The sequence below is a fragment of the Erithacus rubecula genome, assembly GCF_903797595.1.
Source record: "Erithacus rubecula genome assembly, chromosome: 9".
Lineage (NCBI taxonomy): Eukaryota > Metazoa > Chordata > Aves > Passeriformes > Muscicapidae > Erithacus > Erithacus rubecula.
In genome coordinates, this window is record NC_136660.1 from 27282628 (window position 1) to 27306641 (window position 24014).

Genomic DNA, 24014 nt, shown 5'->3' on the forward strand with positions numbered 1-24014 from the left:
AAAGGCTAACCAGAGTCAACTAGGTATCCTTTCTAGTCTCAGGCCAGCTAATCTCTAATCACACTGCTTATTCCTGAAGAAGTAAAAGTACAATTAAGGAATGGAATGTATTCTTGTTCCAAAAACCCCACAGTGTGCTTTCAGCCCCACTCCAATCCAACTCAGCACCTTACCTTTGTTCTCAGTGTTCGAAGCTCATCCATGCCTTCCTTAAATGTTCTCTTCAAGTCTTCCAGTTCTTTTATTTTTGCATGATGTACCTTTATAGAAGGTAAAAAGCTCATTGAGAAAACTAAATATACAGTGGTATCTCAAAAAAAAAAAAAATAATCTAGGCCAATACAGGTCACCACAGTTGAGAGGGCTTGAGGCAGAACAGGTACCCCCCCAAGGCTTGGTTTACTTCATTTAAAAGGAAAGCAAAACCTCAAAGCTTCTTTATTCTCAGGAGAACTGAAAAAAAAAAAAGGGAGACTGCACACTCTGGATTTAGGTATGCAAATCTATGGCACAACATATGAGCACTATGAGAACTCTTGGTCTCCTCTGAAGATGGCATGTGCAGAGATGAGCTGTGAGCAGATACATCATCATTAGAGAATTTCACTTTGGGCTAGCAAATCTCTACTAAGCACAGAGGTTGGTCCTTCTCTCTCATTCCCATATATCTTGGCAAAATACTGGTTAGAGAGAGGCCTGACTCAACTGAATTTGTGCTTTTAATTACAGCAACATTCACATTTATAAATGAAGGAGAAGTTACTTCACCTTCACGATATCATTTTCCCCCTAACTTTGTTTTTAAAAAAGTGAATCCAAGACATCCTCCAAAAAAGCAATGCTGGAGGGCAGACACCTGGGATTCAATATTAGACCACATAAAAAGACAAAACCCAAAGAATGTGGCATAACTATAAGCAGCTTAAAATAAGATTCCCAATTTTATGATCTCATGGAATTCTTAACCACAAAGTGGACTCCACACACCACATATTTACCTCCAGGTGATCAGACTTCTCCTGAATTTGTTTCTCTAGTTCTCCTTTACTTACTCGGAATTTTGCATCCAATTCATTTGATTTGATTTCTTCTGACTCCTAAAAGGATGGAAGAAATGTGAGTTTTAGAGTTTTATGTTTCCCTTTCTATTCTATGAGTGTCTGAAAAGCTTTTCACATCACTGAGTCTTTCCTGTAAGTATATCTCTGATAATCCTGACCATGCTAAGAAAGACCCCCAATGCTGCATGCCAATCAAGATGAACATTTTCCCTTTTATTTAACAACTTTCCAGTAAAGTAAAAAACCAGACACTATTCATCTCAGCTTTGGAGCTTGCACAGGGTAATTCTTCCCTACTACAGCTCAAGCTGGAAAGAAATGAAAAAAGAAGACTCAGGCACTAAACAATAATTTAACCTCTTCATAAAATGTGCCTACTTGATAGGATTTTATCATTTCTTGACAGTTTTTCCTTATCTGATCTCCTTCTTCTTTTGCTTCAGTTAATTTTGTCATTGCATCTTTGAGGCGTTCTTTGGTTTCCTACAAAAACAGTATTAAAAGAATGGGTTAAACCTAGTAAAATCCATTTACTTAACTTCATCTGAGAAGCACATTTCTCATAATAACTTTTCCCTTTCAGTCTCAAAAGAAGTAACAAAACAAAAGTCTATTTTGCCAATTGCCTCCATTCAACTGTTAATTTATGTAGTTCCATTTGACCCTACACTGAAGGCACAACAACAGGATCTCTTGTTTATGTGCCATGCACATTTTCAGATAGCAGATTTAAATCTATCACTTAAAAACTAAGGTAACAGTTATTTCAAACAAACAATCTCCCCAAAAAACAAGCTTAACAACAAATTAAAATCTGATATCAAATTAAAGAGAATCCCCCCCAGTACATCCTCCCTGCATATTCTTTCAACATTTCCATTTCAGAATCAGCATTTGAGAGCACTATTCTGACTCTTGCTGCAGTTATTCAAATTAAACAGAAGAAACACATTAGAAACAGTGCATAAATAATAAATACAGCAACTACATCACTCTGACTGTATTTCATGCAATGATATCAGCACTTCACCTACCTTGTGTGAATCCATTTCTGTTTTCAATTTGTTCTGAGCCCATTTAACTTTGATAACATGAGAATTGATTTCTTCTTTCAATTTTTCTATTTCTTTGTTGAGTCGAGTGGCTTCACCATCCTGAGAAAATTTCACAGATTTGTTATAGAATTAAATGATTCAGTGTTTCTACAACAGAACTCCTATACAGTTATCAAGTTTTGTTGGTTTTTTTCTTAATGTCTGGGTTTTGCAAAATCATGCACATATTTCAGAATGCCTAATAATGCCTTAATCTGGTGGGAAAAAACCAACTATTAGTGTTGTGGTCTGAATAGCAATGTAGGGTTGCATTACTGTTAGTGTATGTTCATGTTACACATCTGTGAAAAGACACAGAGGTGATTTCTGTTTCAGAAACTTAGTTTCTAGCAATTTATTAATCTTTGGATCACCCACATGGCACAGAATTGTAAAATACAGCTGTGAAGAACAATACAAAAATACTTGGATTGTTTAATAATAATCTCTTACTGCTTTCTAAAAATGAGTGGCAAAATTTTGGATGAAAAATTCTATTACCAATTTTTAGTTGTACAAAACAGAAAATACAGAGTGAAAACATGCAAAAAACATTTAAAGAAGACTGCAATAATTTAATGCCATTGCAGCCTTTAAGATAAATGAAAAGCTAGAAATTACTTCAAAATCTAGATATCTGCAACAAGCTGTCTTCTCAATTTGTAAAAAAAAAAAAAAAAAAAAAATCCCTAATGTTTTACTAACTAATATTCAGGGAAATACTAAAAGGAACTTCAAAAATGAGAACTGAGTAACTTTAACTTTTTCTTCTTCCCAGTGTGAAAGGCACTTTCACAGCTGTGCAGCAAAAACCAAATGAGAATAGGTTTCTTTTACCAAGTACCACAGCAAACAAGTGATGAGGTTGTTCTGACAGTGCTTTTAATGAAGTCACACAGCAGCACTTGGAGTACCTTAGCTTCATAGAGCTGGTGCAATCTTCCTTTTTCCTGAGAAAGCTGTTTGATTTTATTTGTAAGCTTTTCCATTTCTTTGTTTGCATCTCTGAGTCTCCTCTCCAGAACCTCCTTCTCCTTGCGCAGGTCGAGGGACTCCTTCTCCCCCCGCACGTATTTCATCACCATGGTCTCCTTCTCGTGGCGAGCCTCCTCACACTTCTTGTTTGCCTTGAAAAATATAAAACACAATGAACCAAACCATTCCATAACTGGGTGTTTTCAGTATTGCAGTACAGCAGCATGACAAGGCAAGACTCAAAAGCTCCAGTTTGACAAAGACTAACATTCAATCCTCTTAAGCACTGAAATTACTCCTAATAGTAAATATGTATCTAAGCAGCTGCATCTTCACAGATGAACATCTCCAATGAGTTATCAATACATTAGTAATTTCTTGTTTAGAATGAAAGAAGTATAAAGTTTAGGAACAAAATAATTTTGCAAATACTCAGTACTGGTACTCTGTCTTTTTTTATCCACATGCCAACTGCACAATCATTATCCAGTGGCATATTCTTCAGCTGGCTCCCTTTCAGTGGCTTATTTTCACAGGTTCCCCCCACCCTAGCACTAACAAGTTCTGCTTCATACTAGGAAAAAAAAAAAGTTAAATCAGCCACTAAGCTTTAGAATACATGCAACAGAGAAAATACTTGGCATAATATGATATTCAAAGGAAAAAAAGAAATCTCAGATTTCAGTAATACATAAATACATAATGTATAAAGAAAAAATACGAGCTTTGTGCCGGAATTCAGAAAAATATTAATCTTCTGACAGCCTGACTGAAAAAAGCAACTGCCAGCTTTTAGCTCCTTTTGAATCAAGTTCAGCATACAGGTAAAGAAAATGAGATTTCCTTGAGGGCTGAATTCAATATATATAAAAAGAGGTATTTTTTAAAAGAGTTATCAAGCACATTGAAGCACTAACAGCTATTTGGAAATTCACTGCTGACAATTTTCAAAAATGCATATATAACTGCACACCAAGAGTTCTAGTTTTGGAAAATTTTGCCTTACATAGCCATCAAATATGTTTCCTACAATAACCACATTTGTTCAGTAATGTAGATAATACTTTAAGTTTTTCCATATTACCTGTTCCATTCGAAAGGCCATCTCTTTATGCAACTGCTGAATAGTATTTTTGGCTGCTGCATCTTGAGTTGCAAGTCTGTCTTTGCTAGCTTTCACTTCTTTATTAAGCTCTTCTATTCTTGCTTCCAGCTAAAATACATCATCATGATATAATTATAGGGAAAATAACTCTTTGATCATGTTTTATACAGGCAGGCATATTTCACACAAAATTAGATTCTTCAACAGCTATTTACCTGCATTTTACACTTGTCAATCTGCAACCACCCATATCAACATCTAGCTTTGCATGAGTAATAAAAGCATGAAAGATGTCAATTCTCATCTTCAGTGAGAGTGAAGATGCCTCAATTCAAGTAAAACACAATGCACAGTAATTTACTATAACAGACTGACAGCAATGCTGAGCTGCCAGAGCAGAGCTGGCTGCTAGCTGAGGTTGCTCCACCTTCCACCCTTTTGTTCCTATCCTTGTGCCATACCCTTCACCATGCCAGCAAAGCAGCCATGCATCCATATTGAACTGGACTGGGAGTTAATTCATTGAAAAATCACTCAACAAATAAAGATGAGTTCAATCATCATGCTGGCACTTTTTTTAGCCACCTAGTGAACCAAGTCAGAGACCTGATCCAGCTGAAGAATAATCCCCAGTGCTAACTGGAACTCTTCCCAGAGTGTGCTCCCTGCCCAGTCATGCAAGTCCAGCAGGAGCAGCACAGTGGCTGCAAAGGCTGACACTGCCCAAATATTGTTTAAATTGTGCCTCCTCTTGTCCCAGGAGAAAGCCAACTCACCAGGTTAGGGGGTTTTATTTGCTTTGGGGGAGAAGGAGCAGGAGCTCAGGATCAGTACTGTAAATTCTGCAATCCCAAGCTGCTGTGTAAGAGGCAAGAACCAATTTGCTTCTGTTACCACACCATGACTTGGCCACACTCTGCTCAGCTCTGCAAATGAACTTTTTGCCAGAGAAAAAGCTTCACATGTACAAGCAGGGAAGTAGTTTGTTTAGAGCTGTGAGTGCAGCCAAGCTTTCATTTACCATAAAGCACTAATACAGAATTCCCAACAATAAAACACTACCATCACAAATGAAAAAATGCAACTGTCTCACTGCAATGTCTCTTACAGCTCCAAGTGCTATCAAGAGCCATACAAAACTACTGCAGTCTAAAAAAATACTTTCTGAAATCACTTGCAAGCTTACTTTTAATATCACAAACACCCTCACAACGACCTTTTTTCAGAATGGAAAAAAGCAACTGCTGCATGATAGAGCTTCATGAAATCATACATGACTCATGACAGAGCTATCATAGAAATACAGACAAGAAGGAATGAGGGAACTGCTCATACTGGTTTATTCAGGTACATGCAATTTCAATTTGTAGCCTAAAAATAACACTTTGCAATTCAATTTTCATGGATTTTCAAATATTCTCTGAAATCAACCATGAATATATGAATATATTGCTCTAGAATACTTCAAGCCTGACACCCTGCTCTGTGAACAGATTTCTGTGTGATGCAGACACCAAAGAAACCTGACAACCAGGAGAGTCACCAGCACTTGGACAAATAGAAATTAACATTTTAAATGTTTCTCTTGCCAGATTTCCAAGATACAACCTGTAATCAGTTTATAAAGCTGGCCAGCCAGCTGCAGGGACATCAGATAGCTGATAAAAAGTGACACCTGGTGTGAAACTCTTTCCTCCCACACTAAAACCAGCCTACACCATGCACACCCCATGATCCTCCTCAGACTGCTGAGGTTTCAATAATCCCCTGAGAAAAGACCTGTATTTAATACCTGCTACTACCACAGCAGAGACTTCCAGATACAGAACACTTAAGGGATGTGAATCCATAAAGCTGGTTTATCTAAATTCACTAAAGGCTTTAAGACCATTTATTGGAATTATTAAGATTTACCCTCTTAAAAAGCTTAGGATAATAAGCATGGGCATCCTCATCCTCACCTTCTCTGTGCTACCAGGGATGATGTCCTGTTCAACAGTGGCAACAGTGACATTATACAAAGGTGAAATACTAACCAGCTCTTCTGCTTTATTATCTGTACCTGTTTAATAATGCTGAGGTGCTGCTTTTCTGTTTCTGTTCGTTTTTTCAATTCATCTTTTAAGTTGTCCTTTTCTGAGCAAATTTCCAAAATCAGTTCCTGATGCTTTTTATTTTCTTTAATCAATCTGCAAAGAAAAAAAAAATTAAAACCAAGGTACATCAGTACAGGGATTTTTTGGTTGTTTGTTTTCAGTCCTGAGATACACCATTTTTGCTCTTTGATCTGCAAGTTTTATTGAAAGCCAGAAACCCTAAAAAAGAATAATGTGCAGGTGGACCTTAACTCCAAAACAGCACACAGTAACCTGCTTGTGAGGAAATTGCTTGTTTCCAGCATTTTAGGGTTGTTGTGGTCCATAATAACATGGGACATTTGGTAACCCTATGAAACTTCAAAACTGTAAATGTTAATTTTAAGGTAATGTAAGACAGTAATTTCCAGTCAGATAGTCTCAACAGTCATTTATCCGAAAACAAAGGTTTTACTAATTTAATGGATTTCTCAGAGCACCCATGGAAGTTCACAACCTGGTAAGAAACAGAATCCTGATTTTTAAGTCCTAAGTAGGTAAAAAGTATCCATGCCCAGACTTATAAAGTTCAATTTTTAGCAATAGTTCCAGTTAAGCTGTTTGAATCCAACTCAGACCTAGTTTGACACTCCAGCATAAAATTCAGAAGTTACACAGTCAGAACTGCTGAATAAACAAATCTCAAATGCATTTACATATTTGCAGATACTATTACATGGTGAGTATTTTAGGCCACTAATTGCATGAATTTGTGGGAGGCATGCATTTACCTGAAAAAGATACTTAAATATTCCTTTATCCCCTCCCCTTTGTTGAAAAAGAAATCCCTGACAAGCTAGTCTCCTAAACTGTAAGGAACTCAAAACCATCAGTTACAGAGAGCTTAGCACTTGTGATCTGTTTTTTAATCTATTAATGATTATTCCAGGATTCCAAATTCTTAATTCACACCACAGCTACTCACAGATCATAGATCTGATCACAGGAGACAACTGTTTTTTTTCCAGATGATGCTACAAGAAATTCTGCTCATCATAAAGGGACAAAACAAATGCAACCCAGAATACCCTTTGACCAAAAACAAAATGTTCCACAGCAGTTTCACTCTTGAGCTGAATCCCCAATTGTCAAATGATTGCAGCTGGCCAAAACAGAGAGACAGGTTTTTACATAAAGCCTTCTGTATGTACATGTAATATCCACACATATAAAAACATTAGTCTCTAAGGAAGGAATTGGTTCATGGCTGAAAACACTGCCCTGCCTCTGAATTTACCATGAATAAGTAAAACTCTACCTCATGATCTCCTGGAATTACCCCTCTCTACACACCCACCACTTCAGATTCCCACTCCTCCTCTATAACTTCTGAATGTCTAACTGTGCATCCTCAAGCTTTCCTCACATGGATGTTTCTGTCAGAGGTTAACTGGGGAAGTGCAAGAGAATGTTTTCCCTACTGGGATCTCTCCCTCTATCTGGTTTCCCTTCCTTTGATGTCCTCTGGTATCATGGTATTGGAGAGCCTTATATGAAAAGTAATCACTCATTTCCAGCTTTGCAAAAAGAAATAAATTAAGTTAGAGGCTACTTTTTGTTAGCAAAAAAAAAAAAAAAAAAAAATTAATGAGGCAACAAAATATTAAATGCCAAGTAAGGAACCATTAAATCAAGCAATGAACTCACATTTGATGAACAGAAATATTCATGCTGAATACTGCCTGGTAGAACTATTAGCCCAGTTCATTACAGCAACACTTATAAGCCATGCATTTCAGAAGTTCTATAAAATGTGCAAAGATTAGTTTATCTATATATGACACTTCCAACTCAAACAATACTCTCATATTATGAATGACTTTGGATGACGACAGGAGATTGAATACTACTTGAAAAAGAAACATGCAATTTTAAACATAAATAAAATGCCCACTGTGAGAGTTAGTACTTTCAAAGATTAATTTCTCCACAGACACATATGGACTGAATGAATCCAGGACTATTTTTAAATCTCTATTACTGCTGCAGTATTTAAGTAATTCTAGACATTGGCAAGCAATTCAATGACACAGTTGGGTATTCAGTTCCTGCCAAATCCTGCAAGAATTCAGACATCTAAGCACACACTTTTGTTTACATGTACCACAAGTAAAAATGATTCCTCATTTAAAAAACAACTTTAAAAGCTCATTAACTATCCTCATACCAACCTGAGACAACTTGCTTCATACTAAAATATTGTATGCAGGTGCACAAAACATGCAGCCAAAATTGTCCAGCACACACTTCCAACTGTGATGCACATACTCAAATACTCACTGTGCAATAGTTTGCTCTTGCTGCAGGTATTTATCTTGCACACATTTTTCAAACACAGCCAAGGCACGTTCACCCTTCTGCATACCATTGGGGAGCTTTGGTTCCTTTGAAAAATCTGTGGATAAGAGTTCAGACTCTATTTCCTTTAACAAATCCTCCTGTGAGGAAGTCTGATGTATTGTGGAAATAAGCTTCTTTGTGCAGTCTGTGTCATAAGGGCTTTCTGAATAGATTTTATCACTTGATTTTTTTACAAAGTCAGAGTCCTCCCTTAGATCCTCTAGTATTTCCATTAATGATTGTTCTGTCTGGTTAGATTTTGGATCGTGTTGTTCAAGTTCTTCACTAGGTAGATGTTGTGGTTTTGTGGAGCCTTCTGCCTTTCTTTCACAGTGGGCACTGGCACAGGAGTCTGTCCCTCCACACTGCTGCTGTCCTTCTGCTGGGGCCCCATTGCTGCTGCTGCCAACTGCTGCTGCATCCTGATCTGAGGGCAATGAACTCAATTCCCTTTCCAAGATACCAGCATCACCTCCAGAGCAATTGATGCTTGGGCACTCCTCCATTCCAGATGTTTTATCAGCCTTCTCATTATCTGGGGACTTGAAAGAGGCATCATCCGACAGATTGGATGGCTCCAGTGTGCTCTGCATTTCTGGTGAATAGTCCTCCATAATTTTCCTTTGGAAATCTAGATGGAGAATTCATATTACAACACATTATATACAATATCAAAAGAGATTGAGATAGGGGAAATAAAGGCTACTAGAAAGTAAAATTAAAAGTGCAAAAATATTTAGATTAGTTATACAGAGTTCGTTGATCTTTCAGCCCAAACTTTCACATAAATACTCCAAAATATAAAGTTTTTCTAAGAGAAGGTGAGAAACCAGGGATAGTGAACAGGAAGCAGAGAGACAGTAAATGCAAAAACAATAAAACAGCATAACTTTTTAGAACTAATAATTCTACCATTTAAACCCATAAAAATCCCAAGCAATCACTTCTAAGCAATACTTAATGACAACAAATAACCCCAAAAAAATAAGCATCCAAAGTCTTAGAGTTTTCACTTCCCTACACGTTTAGAAAGCAACAATATGTCTTGACTTACTCATTTTTACAACATAGGGTGAATCCCTGGTCCAGCCAGAATATCCCACTACCTTACTGTCATGTCCTCACTGAGCATCCATACAGTAAAATGCATCTGCACCCAGGAAACTAAGGGAAGGGGCTGGGGGAGAATGGGAGTGAGATTCTCTTTTCCTACCTGTTTTCAAGCAACTAAAATCCCCTGTGGAAGAGCACAGATGGTCTGTGGCAAATCTGCTCTCTCAAACAGTAGCTTGCAGAGCAAGGACTTAAAAAGCTCAGTAGAAGCTCTTTAGAAGCACCAGAAGGACACCATATTGAGATCCAAAAAGCCAGAATAACTATGGAAGAGCCTGGGTATAATAATGTATCTTCTTTTTCAGGAACCCCAGATGGTCCTGTATCTGAAAAGACTGCTGGCATTTTTAGCAAGCACAGGAAGCCCTTATTTCCATTAGGAGAGATTCATTACAGCAGTCCTAACTTTTATATGCAACCCTATCCTCCTACACCAGGTAATTTAGGCTATTTATAAACAAGGCAAACTTTTTATTTATAATTTCTTCTCTGCTATTTCAAGGGCTATCTCAAAGGAAGTGCTTACTTGCCACATCAAGCTCGTTTCCATCCTTGCTTTCTGACTTGTTCACCTCTCCCTTACACAGCCACACCAGCTGAGCCACCCAGGTTCTTGCTCCCTGCTCCTCCCTCTGCCTCAGCCTGTAAGGAAATCCCTTTGTGCTGCTTGGCTTCTCTCCACTCCCCCAGAGTGCTGCCTTATTAACCAACACTTCCTACTGAGGCTCACACTGTTAAAACAGACAAATTTATGAATCCCATTACACCTGTCACCAACTGCTACCACTGTCACCTTTCACTGCTAGGCACAGAAAGCAGCTCCAGCCCAGCTCTTTCTACCAGGAAATAGCATCCCACAAAACACCTCCCAAAAGTACCTGAAAACTACAGCTGGGCTACAACTGGCATTTAATCAGCAAGAGGGAAGCACATGGAAAACTGAGCATTCAGCTCAGAGCATGGAAGGGAACATACCACAATTGGCTAGGAGTCACAAATGAGCAAATGAGAATCACATACTTTTTAAATGACAAGAAAACGAGTTTTCCTTTTTTGGTTTCCAAGAAAAAAAAATCCTCAATGCTACAGCCTCTAACCCAGTACAAATCAGTAAGAACCAGAACACAAGTGGTAAGTGAGAGGTACAAAGGATCACAGAGATGGGGAGTGAGAGTCTCTATATAATTTGACAAGGATTCCCCATTCTACAAACATATTTTCTCTGGTATTAATAAAATCCCTGATTACCCTTCACTTCAAAAAGTTTATGCTTAGGTAAACACTGAAAACAGCAAATCCCACCACCTGGTTTGTGCAGTCCAAACAAATTCTCTTTTGGAGCCCATCTACCCTTTGATAACTTCTGCTAGTAATGAAAGTTCTCAATGTCCAACTGTTATTCTCAAACAAAACAAACCCAACTGGCAGTCTCTATGTGAAAGTAAAAGTGAATATAACTGCAAGAAAAAGTACTCAGTTTGATAGTAGCAGAAGGCATTAGTTCCTACTTAATTAAAATGCTGTTAAAAACCCATGCTTTCAGACTAGTGCACTTGAAACAATCAATAACCATAAGATAATTTGCAAATGATGCAGTTAAGATGGAAGAAAAATTCACCTTCTAATATCTGTTCACTCTTGTCAAAAGCAGTTTATCACCCACACAGTCAGCTGTAAAAGATACGGTATCAGCATAAAGCTGAGGAACTGGTTTTTTCTCTAGTAGTTACACCAGTCCAAGTTCTTGATGATGCTTTCTCTGGAACAATCAGAGGGGTTTTTTACCTCATTTTAACCCTTTTTTAAAGTACCTTCTGAAGTGACACAGAACCTCCCAAAATGTGCATTTGCTTGAGGTACCACGGCCTCAAACTTGCTTGTGGTCAGCTACTGCAGTTCACTTTACCACAAGAAAGGGAGTGATAAAATCAGATACATGAACTTCCATGTTGGTTGTTACACGTAAAATTTCCAGTCCAGACAGCAAACTGGAGGGTATTTATCTCCATATAGAAGCAAAAAGCAAAAAATACAGCCCTGTTAAGAGAGTACATTAGGAAGGTCACTAAGTTTTCTTTTTATTGTGTTACTTCCTTCTGTAAATAATGGGAATTAGCAATACAAAAACTAATCTACATGGAAGTAGAAACACAATTATTTGTACAGCTCAGTCACAAGGAAAAAAACCTCACTGAATCCATACCCATAATAACTTAGTTATTATTAATCATAAATAAAGTATAGGTTTTATATCAAGCACAGGAGAAATTTGAGTAATGATTATACAAATCAGTTAAAGCAAGAAAAGCAAATTATGATGATTCAGTGTTCCCTGCAGACATACTTTAATTTTCAGTGGTACCTAGAATATAATTTACCACATTAAGTTCACAGTCTGTATGATTCCAACAGACTGGATTTACCCTTATCTGCCCAAATCTACCCAGACCTATCTGCACTTGCTCATGACACTACATAGATTTTTTTCCCCATCCCTACTGTCACTGAATAAGCTTTCACATTCTAATTACTAACTCTTAAACAGAAATTAAATAATTGATAACAGGGTCACAGTTTATTTTCACACCAGAAGTGTCCAGACAAAGAACTCATGTGGAGCAGCTGTCAATGCAAATTCATACTGATAGTCAAATGTCTCTTGAATATTCAAAGTTTGTTCTGCCTACCTCAGGCAACTGAATATAACAGATAACTTCCTATATAATGCCAGAAACAGAAAACTGCAGTGATGTCACCTAAGAAAAGGCTCGTGGTTTGTAAGCAAAACATTTTGTGTGATAAAGGAATCAATGCTGCCAGTCTAGCAGTAGCCAATTGAGATGAGTTATGCTAATATTTGATTGTTGCACATTAAACATATAAATCCATCAAGCTCCAGATAATATTTGGACACGACCTGATAGGAGTCCATGCCTTTCCAGGTTAAATATCCATCTTGTTTTACTCTACTCATCCTTACAAATCACTATTTCAAAATCAGGGATGTACTAATGTTATGCATACTGCATTAAAGAAACAAAATAGTTCAGTGCCTCTTGTGATATCTTCAGAAGGCATCAAAAACAATCAAAAAAAGCAAATCTTGACTGAACTGGCTTATGTAATGATATGCTTAAACATCAAACAAGCACACAGTGTGCTGTGACAGCAAAGTGCTGGGTTCTTGCACTGTTTAACAAAGCTTGCACCTTCAGCCACCTGCTCTGCCCCTCCTTAGCCTGCCGATCATCGCGACCATAGGGCAGAATGTGATGTTTGTCCCACCCCAAAGGGAGAGTCCCTTCTGCTGCCTGTGCCACAGACAGTTCCCAAAGCAGCACTCGGAGCAGCCCAGCCCAGGCCTGCTGGCCCACATGCCATCAATGACTGCCATCCCTTTAGGGAGCTCCGTCACTGCCCTGTGACACCCTCTGCAGCTGTGACAGGACTCTTTGCCGTGACTGGTCTGACCAGCCACCCTCCTCTGCTTTACAGCTCAGAATTAGTCTGACACTGGAACACATCCTCCCCATGCTGCTGCTCCTGCTCCACAGCAGAGGCAGCTGGCTGAGTTTTCCCCAGCCCAGAGACACAAAGCCACAAAAGTGGAAACATCAATTCAGATCCTGGTGATGAGAGCAGCAGGAATGAGGAACAGGAGCACAGCTCAGGCACGCTTGCAAAACATCTCCCCATACATCAGAATACAGCCAAATTGCACCCTTCAAAACCAAAACTGCCTTTTCTTTTTTTAACACCACTATTTTTTCCCTTTTTTCTTTGCAATTTTGAAGAAGAGGTGTTCATACATACTTTTTATCATTATTCACAAAAATAAGTTTAAATCTGCATCACTACATATGATCTCCAAGTTCCAATGTAGCATCTAAAATAAGTAAGTAGTTAAATAGCTGGACACACAACATTACAGGCTGGTACTGGCAAGGGTTACAACCATTTATCACACTACTTAAACTAAGACGTGCTTATCTCTTAAATTGCTGATAGCACAATGACTGGAATCAGAGGCAGGGAGGAGAGAGTCTGCCAATGGAGTGTGTGAACAGCACACCAGCTTTTGAATACAAATGTTTCCCAGGTATGTTAGGGAATGCAAAGACTCAGGAAACAGCAATTTTTTAATTCACTTTCTGTTACACAACAGAAACATCTTCGATTAACTGCTAACCAAATGATAAAAATAACAAATATGACAATGAGTAATTTAAGCTGTTCAAGGAAGTATCTGACACAATAAAACTATTGATTATCCAGGGAGAACATCAAAAATCTCAATACACACTCCTGTAACATGCCAACAAAAGGAAGAAAAAAAAAATTCCTGTAGCTACCTTCAGCAGCAGTCCAGAGAAGCTTATGCTGTAAATTCTCACTTCAGAGTCTATGCACTGGCACAGAGAAAAGCAGCTTTTGTAACACTCAGTCCTCCTCTTTCCTCTGCTGAAAGAACGTACACTCCTTACTTTTTAAGGGAGCTGCTGGCACCCTCATCCCCTGGCTGTTCATCCACTGTACTGGTTGAAAATCCTTCCCACCATGGCAGTACTGCTAATTCCAATTAGGAATATCACCTTTCCAACTCTAGCCTGCTATCCAATGAGTACAGGCCAATGTCGAGGTTCTGGTGTGTTTTAATTCAATATTATACCATTTCAAACTGTCTTTTCAATCTTCCAATTGCATGCAAAGATGATTCTTTTAAATCCTTGACTACAGAGGCCTTTCCTAAGCAGATGCACTACTAATGCTAGTATTTAATTTCATAAAATTGATAGAATTTGACCCAAACTCTCAATACTTATATTGTAAATATTCAACAGGGAGGAAATTATTTTGTTTCAGCCAATTTCAAAATACATGTGAGATGACAGCTAAAGAAACACATTAAATGGTAACTATAAGAAACTGTCACTGAGGTGTGGCTGTCTAGGAGATTTCACTAACAAGAAGGGAAAAAAAAGAAAGTGTGCCTTGTCACCTAGTAACTATCACAATGGGGCTCTTTACAGCAAACAGATTAAAGAATGACAGAAGTGTGTGCCTGGGGTGGTTCTGTAAGCAAACTTAAGGTCAAGGTCCTGAGAAACAAAAATCACTGCTTCAAGACAAAAAAAAAAAACATATTTATACTTCAATGCCTAAACATACTCTAGAGAGGGGCAAAAAGGGCAGGAAGGAATAATGCTTCATGGATGTGTGCATATACAAAACCTTGTTCAACCCAGGCTTGAAATGAAAGTGAAGAGCATTGAGATAAGTGACTCTGAGGCACAAAACCTTCTGAAAGGGAAATAATAAGGACTTAATACAGCAAATGCAGCTCACTGGACACAGACACATTCAACTACACATTGCATAATAGAATGGCCAGCAGCAGCCAATTATTTTAGCTCCTTTCAACAAGAAAGGCTTTTGCATCATCTTTGGGCAGATATTTTCCATACCTGGCTGTGCTCATAAGAGAGGCCTTGTAGCAGTCACTGATGAAGTGACTCCAAGAAAAGTACACATGCAATCCGTAAAATTGTGAAAAAGCAGTTCTCTCATCAGCTCAGACCATATATGCTCTTTACCTCTGGATATATAAAAAGCATCCAGACAGGCTCACAGCAGAGTATTCACATTTCCTTTAGTAATAGACTAAAGTCTCAAAACTACTCAGAGCTGCCAAAGAGCTGTGATGCATTTCAGAGAGCAGGTGGGGGACAAGGAAAGGAGTGATGCAGTGCTCTGTTAGTCACAGGCAGATGACTCCAACACTCAGCAGTGTCCCCTGACTGGCAAGCAGCTGAAAAACCCAGTGACAGAAAAACACCAACACAAGCACCCCAAGCTCCCAGAAGCCCCACTGCTTCTATACTCATGTCACCTCTGGACTCAGAGTTCAGCTACTGCAGTGTGTGCTGTAAACTTGCTAAGGAATTACTGCACACCTCTAAACAAAGTCCATGTATTTACAGGAAAAAACCTACCTAGAAAATAAGGCCTTTGAAATTGCTTCAGAGCAATTCTCTTAGTGCTGTAATTTGTGATCTGTACTTCCTGGTTCTTTGTCAAGAACTGGATTATAACTCACAAAATTGCTGCTATTACTCTTTATTTTGTTTTCCAAGATGTCACATTCTGAAGACAAGTTCCACTGGAAATTCATCATAAAAATCCAAGCAAATGTCCTTAAGCAGTGTATCTTCAAATGCTCTGTAACACTCACTGTCCTTCCATACATGCTCTGGTTTCTGAACAGCAGCTCAGGCTTAGTCTCCAGTGTGAGCAACCAGGAGAAGGGATGCTTGTCCTCTGGAGAGTTTCTACACTCTAGCTAAACCAGGTAGAAATGTAATGCTTTCACAGTGACTGCCCTGTTTGTTCACCTGCAAAAAACTTCAGAAACCTAAGTAGAGCACTGAAGCACCTGAAACTGTAGCTGGTCTAAAGAGATACCAGGAACTGTTCACTTTTATTACTCTGGCTTTCTAACAGCCCTCCAATCAAGAGGCCTGTTCATTGATAGGTGTTATATCAAAAAAAAAAAAAAAAAAAAAAGCCCAAAAACTTTTAACTTAGCTGTACAATCTTTTAAAGATTATCCAATAATATAATATTAGAAGCTTAAAAGCCAAGATACACACAGTACTAAAAAACTTCAAACTACCAGCTAAATCTAGAACTGGGAGGTCTAGAATACAGAGTTTGTTTTTTTTTTAAATGAAAAGCATTATCCTCATAAAATTTCAACTGTAAAGAAAATATTGACTTTTTTCCCTGCACTAGCCAATAGCAAATTAAAATGCAGCCATGTGAATCTGCAAGAGGAAGTTCTGTGCATTTTACAGCTACTTTGAAGACTGACACTTACACCAAGTCACATTGTAAATCACTCTCCCATTACTCCAGCTCTCAACTACCACTTAAAGCTCTCAGAACCTGCCCAGACACACCTGTGGACAGGAATCGGCTACAAATGAAACATTCACTAAGCCTTACAGTGTTCTGCCTCCTGACCTGTAAAAGCACTGAAAACAAGCAGTTCCCCATCTTAGCAACAACCTGGAGGTGAGCAGAGACTTCAGCTCTTTCTGCTGGAATGGAATTTAACATTTACTTCACATGCAAGCAAGGGCTGTCTTTCACTCAGTAATAGTGAACAGTGTTTCAAAACATACCTTTCTTCTGACACGATTGTCAAAAATTCTTATTAAGATCAGCAATGCCCTAAATCTATCCTGAGACAGCAGTTTTACATTTAATCCTTGGAAGTTGTTATTCAACAGTAACTAGGATTTTAAAAAGGAGGCTAGTGTACATGCCAACTCAGAATCAATATATACTCCACCATTTAAACTACTCTGCCCCCTATTCATTCACATTAAAGAATATATAATACTAAATTCAATCCACAGATTGATTTTTAAGCATGGCTCATTACACTTAAGCAGAATCCCATCTTGGAAGCACCTCTCTTCATATAAGCAGCTACTGAAGCTCATGAAGCAAAAATAAATACATAACTTGACCAAAAGCACATTTATCATTTTTAGTGCAGTGACAGGCTGGTTCTTTTCCCATTCACTGCAGAATAGACTAAAGGCACTGCTAAAGAGACTTTTTATACTGCCTTACATTTCCACACATGCATTAGAAGTGACACACGACTGAAATGTCAACAGCCAAAATACTTTTGTGATAAAGCTCTGATGCTCAGAGGACCCCACTAAAAGCAAAAGCTGCATATGAGCAGCATTTGAACAGTTCAGTTACAGACCCACTTCCCTCTTGCAGGTTCCTGAGCAACAAAAAGAGAGTACAAGTGCTTTAGCCAGGTCAATTGCAAATTCAAGAGTTAATGTGAGATGCAGTATAATCCAGCATAACACCGGAGATGGACTTTGTATTTCAAAGACTCAGGATTTATTGGCTGAGGATTACTGAAGAGAATAATGATTTGTAGAATTTTTCTTGACAAGTCACACAGACAAAGTAACCAGCAACCCAAATTAAAAAAAGCTTCACAAATGCCCCAGTATTTATTAGAAAGAACAAAACTTGCCTGAACAATTTGTTCCACAAAGGTCTGTTCGTCTCCTTTAGCTATCATGCTATAAAATATTCCATTAGAAACACAATCTTAGATGAATCACAACAGAAAAATAAAGTACTTTCTATTTTCTTTGAAGACATTATCCTAAGCTAGAGATATTAAGTAACCATTAACAGCCAGACACCTGTTATAATCAGCTACTATTTAAATTCAATTTCCAACCTATTACACTCGGGTAAAGATGAACCTGCATATAATGCTACCATGTGTATAATGACAACCCAAGAAAAAAAGAATAATTTTGGAGTATGAAAACATTTCTAGCTTCTTACAAGTTGTGCTGTTCATTGCAAAACCCTGAATGCCTCTCTTCACGAACTTTTACACAATAATTATTACTTAAGCAAACTAAAATGTTTTTCCAAGTCAGTGCCAACCTGTCATTGCATTGCAGAACTCATGGTAACAATTTTACACGACAATATGACTAAAAACAAAACTGAAGAGAAAATTTTAGTTTGTTTTAGTTTACTGTAATCCTAATAATACTTTTACCTAAACGAATCTGAACAGACTGACCACACCTTTCTACTTCACTTGTGGGATGAAGTTTTTGGTTTCTTTTTCCTAAGGCTACCTTTTCCATAGCTACTGTCTATGAGTCAACACAGTGATCAGCAAAACACACCGTCCTATTGTTTCCAGTTAATACCCAGCTTACCTGTGTTTTGCATGGTATCTTTCCCAAGGACTCTGTCCCAAATGGCTTTCTCAGACTAAGTACTACATCACCAGGTAACACTGCAAAACAGTGAAACTCAAGTACTAGAGATAACTCTGTTTTCAACTGAAGTTTGTTTAAAACAGGATTCTGCTAAAGACCTTCTGGTTTATGTAAGATACAAAATACAGCTCTACTGTATAGCAGCTGTGTAGAGAGACAAATCAAAGGTCTGAACTAAATTGAAAAGGACTGGGATAAAAAGGTCCAAAAAAACAGGTATTTTACATAATCTAATGTGAGATGAATTTCAAAGTCCTCTGGCTGCAGATTTATATATTTGTTTACAATTCCACATCCAACATTAAAAGCAGCAATCCACCCAAGTTATGAAACACACCAGAAGGAGATGAACCAGATTGGAAAGCATCACACTGCCTAAGACAGAATTCTTAAGCTGAAGAAGAGATGATGTTGATCACCACTGCTTGTACTCCATACAAAAGAGGGTGGCCATGAAGTCTCACACACTCCAAGTTATCCTGTATTTACACACAACACACATAGGAAGCAAAAGAAACATACCAGAGTCCCACCCACACCAGGTGCCCAATATTAATTCATTTTTGCCCAACATCAAATAAAAGTGAAAAAGCTACCTGTACACTGGGCCATGGAGTGCTCCAGCCCAGGCAGGACTTGACAGCTTCTGACTCAACTCACATAAAAACCTGCTTTGAAGCACATGCTCAAAGGAATGGAACAGTGACTATACACAGTCTGGAAGGATTTCCTTGCTTTTATCAGTTTAACACTTCAATTCAATTACTCTTCTCAGCTTTTTAATGTGACTTCATTAAATACCAATGACAGTGCCAAAGTGCAGAGCTCAGCACTTCCATCAGTTCTTTGAACATGAGGCAAGTACTTTAGAAGACAAGGTTTACTCAAACTTTTTATTTGTTTTCCTTGGCTTACATCACAAGTTAGATAGTTGAACAGAAATGTACAATTCCTTCAAGGCTGCACCGGGTTTTCTATCAAATTTATGCACGTGGTTTATATTACAGTCATATTAACTCCATGTCTGGAGTCAACAGAACAACTCCAAAATAAAGTTCATCAGTTAAGGTTTAACAAGAGAGACTGGATTAGCTCCCATCATAACACAAGTCATGGGGTAACCCTGAGAGTGTTATTTTTTGTCTCATTGGAAGCTCCTGAACCAGGGTGAAAACAACACGTTAGCAACAGCATCCTTTTACTGTGAACACCACACAAGGCTTGGATACTTCAAGGTTTACACACAGACTTGCAATCTTCTGTGTGTCTTCAGCACAGAACAACTCTTTCTCTTCCAAGTCAATAAAATGAGTCTCTACTTCAGCAGCCAATGAAAGCAACGACAGCAACAGCACTACTGTGACCTTTCAGGTTTTAGCACCCTGCTCTGCTTACAAGGCCAGGAGCAGCTCTGTCCTTACCAGAACCGTGTTTGCATTCACCTTCTGACACGGATAACATCATCTGTGCAAAGAAGAATGCCTTTAGGAAGGGGAAGAATCAAATTTATGACTGAGTACACAACCTGGACAAAGCACACTTTCTATGACAGGTCTTCTACACCTACAACAGAGCCATAATTCTTGTTCATGCTTCAGAAGCCAGAGCTCTGGAAGACCTTCTTACAAACCTGTTGTGTCATGGCATTGGTAAGATATGGATCTTGGCATATTTGGCACTGCAGACTGCAGCATGTTTGCTTTTCACGGCTCTTTTCAAATTATATTTCCAGAACATGCAGAAGACTAAAATTCAGCTATGGAATTACTGTCTGTATGGTTACTACATACTGAAAAACACCATTTGGGGGGATAGCAGAGTTCTACTGTTTTCAAACCTGACCTTCATACAGTTTCTCCAGTATCCCTGGAAACAAGTATGTAAATACTTCAATCCTTTAAGGATGTGAAAAACTCAACTGTGAGCTCTACAGAAGACTGACTTCTGTTAATTAATCTAAGAGGTAGTATTATAGACAGTATTATTACAGTATCAGTATTCCATGTACTTCTTGAAATGAGGGTCATGATTTTCCCCTTTATTCTCATCCTGATTTGTTTCTGATCAGATTTTTTTTTCACCCTCAATTTGAGGCAGCAGGGTCTTGGACTATGACTTGAAGGTAAGTATTATCCATGAGGCTATCCAATGCTGTCTTTGGCAATTGGAAAATAAGTTCAGAACAAGTCAGCCCAGAACTAAGCACAGGATATTGCTTCCTGGAGCCCACATCTACTAATTTAGCATGCCTAATAACACTATTAAATCCAGACAAATATTGCCTTTCTATTTTTAATAGCTCTGTCAAAAGCCAGCTTCAGGAAGTTCAGTATTAACTTCAGGTAGCATTAAGCAACAGAGCTGCTAATTAGGACCAAATTAACCACTCTCTGTATTTGGTTCTTCAGTCCTTTTCTCCACAGTTTGAAACAGTGAAGCTCACAATGCCAACAAACAACTGTCAACAACTCCAAATTGAGTCTCATAAAATGATAAAAAAATATTGCTTTAAAACCAGACAAGAACTGATTGATGATGTTCAGAAAAATAAGAGCTCAAAGGCAATATATAACTTAGTTTTTTATATAAAACAAATGACATTTCAAATGTCATCTAACAGCCTCCTGAAACATATTCATACTTTCAGTTTCTCATATCTCCAGAGCTTAACCATCTCCTTCCTAGAGTCAATGTCAACATAAGCAGGCAGTGATTACATTTTCCTGCCCATAGAGAAACACAGCTGTGGCTCAGAGTTTCAACAATTTCCTTATATATATTGGGACAGTGGCCATACCTGGATTTTTAGTGTATTCTGCTTGCAACATTTTAAAAGCAGCTCTACCATTCTGAAAAGCAGCTCTACAAGAATATAAAGCAAACCAGCACTAAAGCCGGAATGCCATACTTCTCATCTTACACACAGATTTCAATTCTCTAAGAAACCCTCGTCTGGTCTGCACAGTCTCATTGGAAGCATACATGTATCAGACTCACCTGTGCAGACCATTTTCCAGGACAAGAGCCAAAATCTGCAAGCCTACATCATAATCATTTTGCTGAAGTCCTTTCAAACCTAGAAGGGCAAGCAGCTTTTACAAATACCATCTGCAAAAACAAGGACACGTACCCTACCGCCAACACCGCAGCCGGCTCTAAAAAACAACCTTCAGAACAGTTGCTGGGCTTTGTTATCTGCTTATTTACCCGCACAGCAAAACCAACACGCAGTCAATGAAACAGCACAACCTAATTAATCCCTCGGAGGAGAAACAAAGAGACTGCGAGCCAGCACAGGACCGGCGCTGCCGGCTCGCAGGTCCTGGCCGGGAAGGTGTCGCTCTGGCAGATCTCACCCGGCCCTGCTGTCACCCCGCTCCCTCCTGCGCCTCGCCCACGGCCCCGCGACCTCCGCCAGCCCGGCGCCCGCACCTGCACGGGGAGAGCCCCTCGCCACCGGGGAATTCCGCCTCCCTCCCGTCCTTCCCCCGCGGCCGCGTCCCCCAGGCTTTATCGCCGGCTGACAGTGAAGCGGATCAGCGGCCCCGGGGCCCCTCCTGAGCCCGGCGGGCAGCGCCCGGCCCGGCCCGTCCCGTCGAGCGCCGGTGCCCTCGGCCGCCCCGCGCCGGCCCCTGGAGGAGCCCGGCAGTGCCCTGGCGGCTGGGGAACGCCGGCTCCGAGCACCCACCCACCAACCCCGCCCCGCCGCCCGCCGTTCGCCGTTCTCTCACCGGGCGCTACTGGTGCGGCGGCAGCGCGGCCATGGCGGGCACAGCACAGCCCCGCTCCCCGCCGGCCGCCGGCCCGGCGCGCTGACACATCAACAAAGATGGCGGCGGGGCGGGACCGGCGGCGGGGCGGGACCGGGATTGGGACCGGGACCGGGACCGGGACCGGGACCGGGGCAACCCCGGGCGGCGGGCCCGGCCCGGCCCGGCCCGGCCCAGCCCAGCCCAGCCCAGCCCAGCCCAGCGGGGGTCGCGGTGCCTGCGGTCCCCGTGGTGCTGCTCCGGACGGGCCGGGGGCGAGCGGGCGGCGGGACCAGCAGGCGGCGCGGGAGCCGCGTCGCCGCCTTCCCTCGCCCCCGTGCCGCTGCCGCGCCGGCCGGAGCCCGCGGGGCACGGACGGTGCTGAAAGCCCCGAGCGGCTGCGGTAGCACACGGTGCTGTGCTGTTAGCGCACTCTGCGCCAGGGGACACTTTTCGTGCACATTGGGAAGAATTTCTGCACAGGAAGGGTGATGAGACACTGGACGGACAGCCCAGAGCGGTGTCGCCGTCCCTGGAGGTGTTTTAAGGAAAGCCTGGACGGGACACTTGGTGCCGTGCTCTGCTTCACGAGGTGATGTTGGGTCAGAGGTTGGACTCGATGATCTCAGAGGTGTTTTCCAGCTTAATTGATTCTGTGTTTTCACACAAGATAATTTTCAGTCTGGGTGGGTTGTTTTTTCTTTCCTCATTGAAACATACGATTTTGGTAAATAAGCGATCTCATGTCAGGCATTCCATTGCATGATTCCATATCTAAGACCATAGATTTCCATATCTAAAACCACAGTCCTGAGCAGCTGCCTCACAGGAGGAATTCTTCACCCCAGCAGTTTTCAGAGATGGTTACGAAGATGCCTCTCCTTTTAGCAAGATCCAATGGACAAATAATGACAAATAGAATCTCCTCCCTTAAGCAGAGTCTCATTCTCCATAACCAACCCCTGCACATTGTGTCCAAACCCTCTGCACCCACATGCCGTGCAAGAGTCAATCCAGTAATGTTAACAGCTTCACTTAGCACCTGCCAGGACTTCATTCCTTATTCTGATTGGATTTTTAAAAAAAGAAAATTTGCTGAGCATCAAAAATCTGGACCACATTTCAGTGCTAGGATCAGCCGTTTTTCAATGGAACACAAAGCTTTTTGGAATCCAGAGCATGGCATAAATGCAATTTTTTTAAAATAAAAAATAAATTGAAAAAAATGCCTTAGCAGACAGGCTGATAAGTGAAAGCAGTTGTATTTGCTATAGCATCTCAGCTAAAATCAGCACTGGCATCTGTCCTGCTGTAACATCTTAAAGATAACAATAGAAAAGCAAGTTAGAATTACTTAATAATTCAGGTTGGAAGAGATCTCAGTAAATTATCTAGTCCAATCCCTCATTCATAGCAAGGTTAACTTTGATGTTAGATCAGATCGTTCCTTTATTTTGGCTAATTTCTTTTTACATATGTATAAAAGCATACACATACCTACATGTATGAAATCACCTATCCAGTGATGATTTCTTCAGTTTATTTCATGGATGACCTTCAAAGAAAAATGCATAGCTTCACTTACAAACATTGAGACAG

General features: G+C 39.9%; 2 protein-coding genes across 5 annotated transcripts in view; one reads left to right on the plus strand and one right to left on the minus strand.

Moving 5' to 3' along the window:
• Positions 1–22500, minus strand: part of CCDC186 (coiled-coil domain containing 186) — a 33368-nt gene extending 10868 nt beyond the window's left edge. The window contains exons 1-10 of one of the 4 annotated variants that reach the window (XM_079313244.1): positions 22398–22480; positions 21664–21742; positions 8651–9341; positions 6298–6424; positions 4215–4343; positions 3070–3282; positions 2096–2215; positions 1440–1544; positions 999–1097; positions 174–260 (exon numbers count right to left, since the gene is read on the minus strand). In XM_079313244.1, the coding sequence (XP_079169370.1) occupies positions 174–260; positions 999–1097; positions 1440–1544; positions 2096–2215; positions 3070–3282; positions 4215–4343; positions 6298–6424; positions 8651–9341; positions 21664–21676 (1584 nt within the window). In that variant the 5' untranslated portion in view covers positions 21677–21742; positions 22398–22480. Of the gene's footprint in view, positions 1–173; positions 261–998; positions 1098–1439; positions 1545–2095; positions 2216–3069; positions 3283–4214; positions 4344–6297; positions 6425–8650; positions 9342–9764; positions 9877–14175; positions 14285–21663; positions 21743–22397 lie in introns of those variants that run through there. The other 3 variants (XM_079313246.1, XM_079313247.1, XM_079313245.1) reach the window with 3 other exon arrangements.
• Positions 1–24014, plus strand: part of ADRB1 (adrenoceptor beta 1) — a 95364-nt gene that overhangs the window by 42113 nt on the left and 29237 nt on the right. The gene's annotated exons all lie outside the window — the stretch shown is intronic.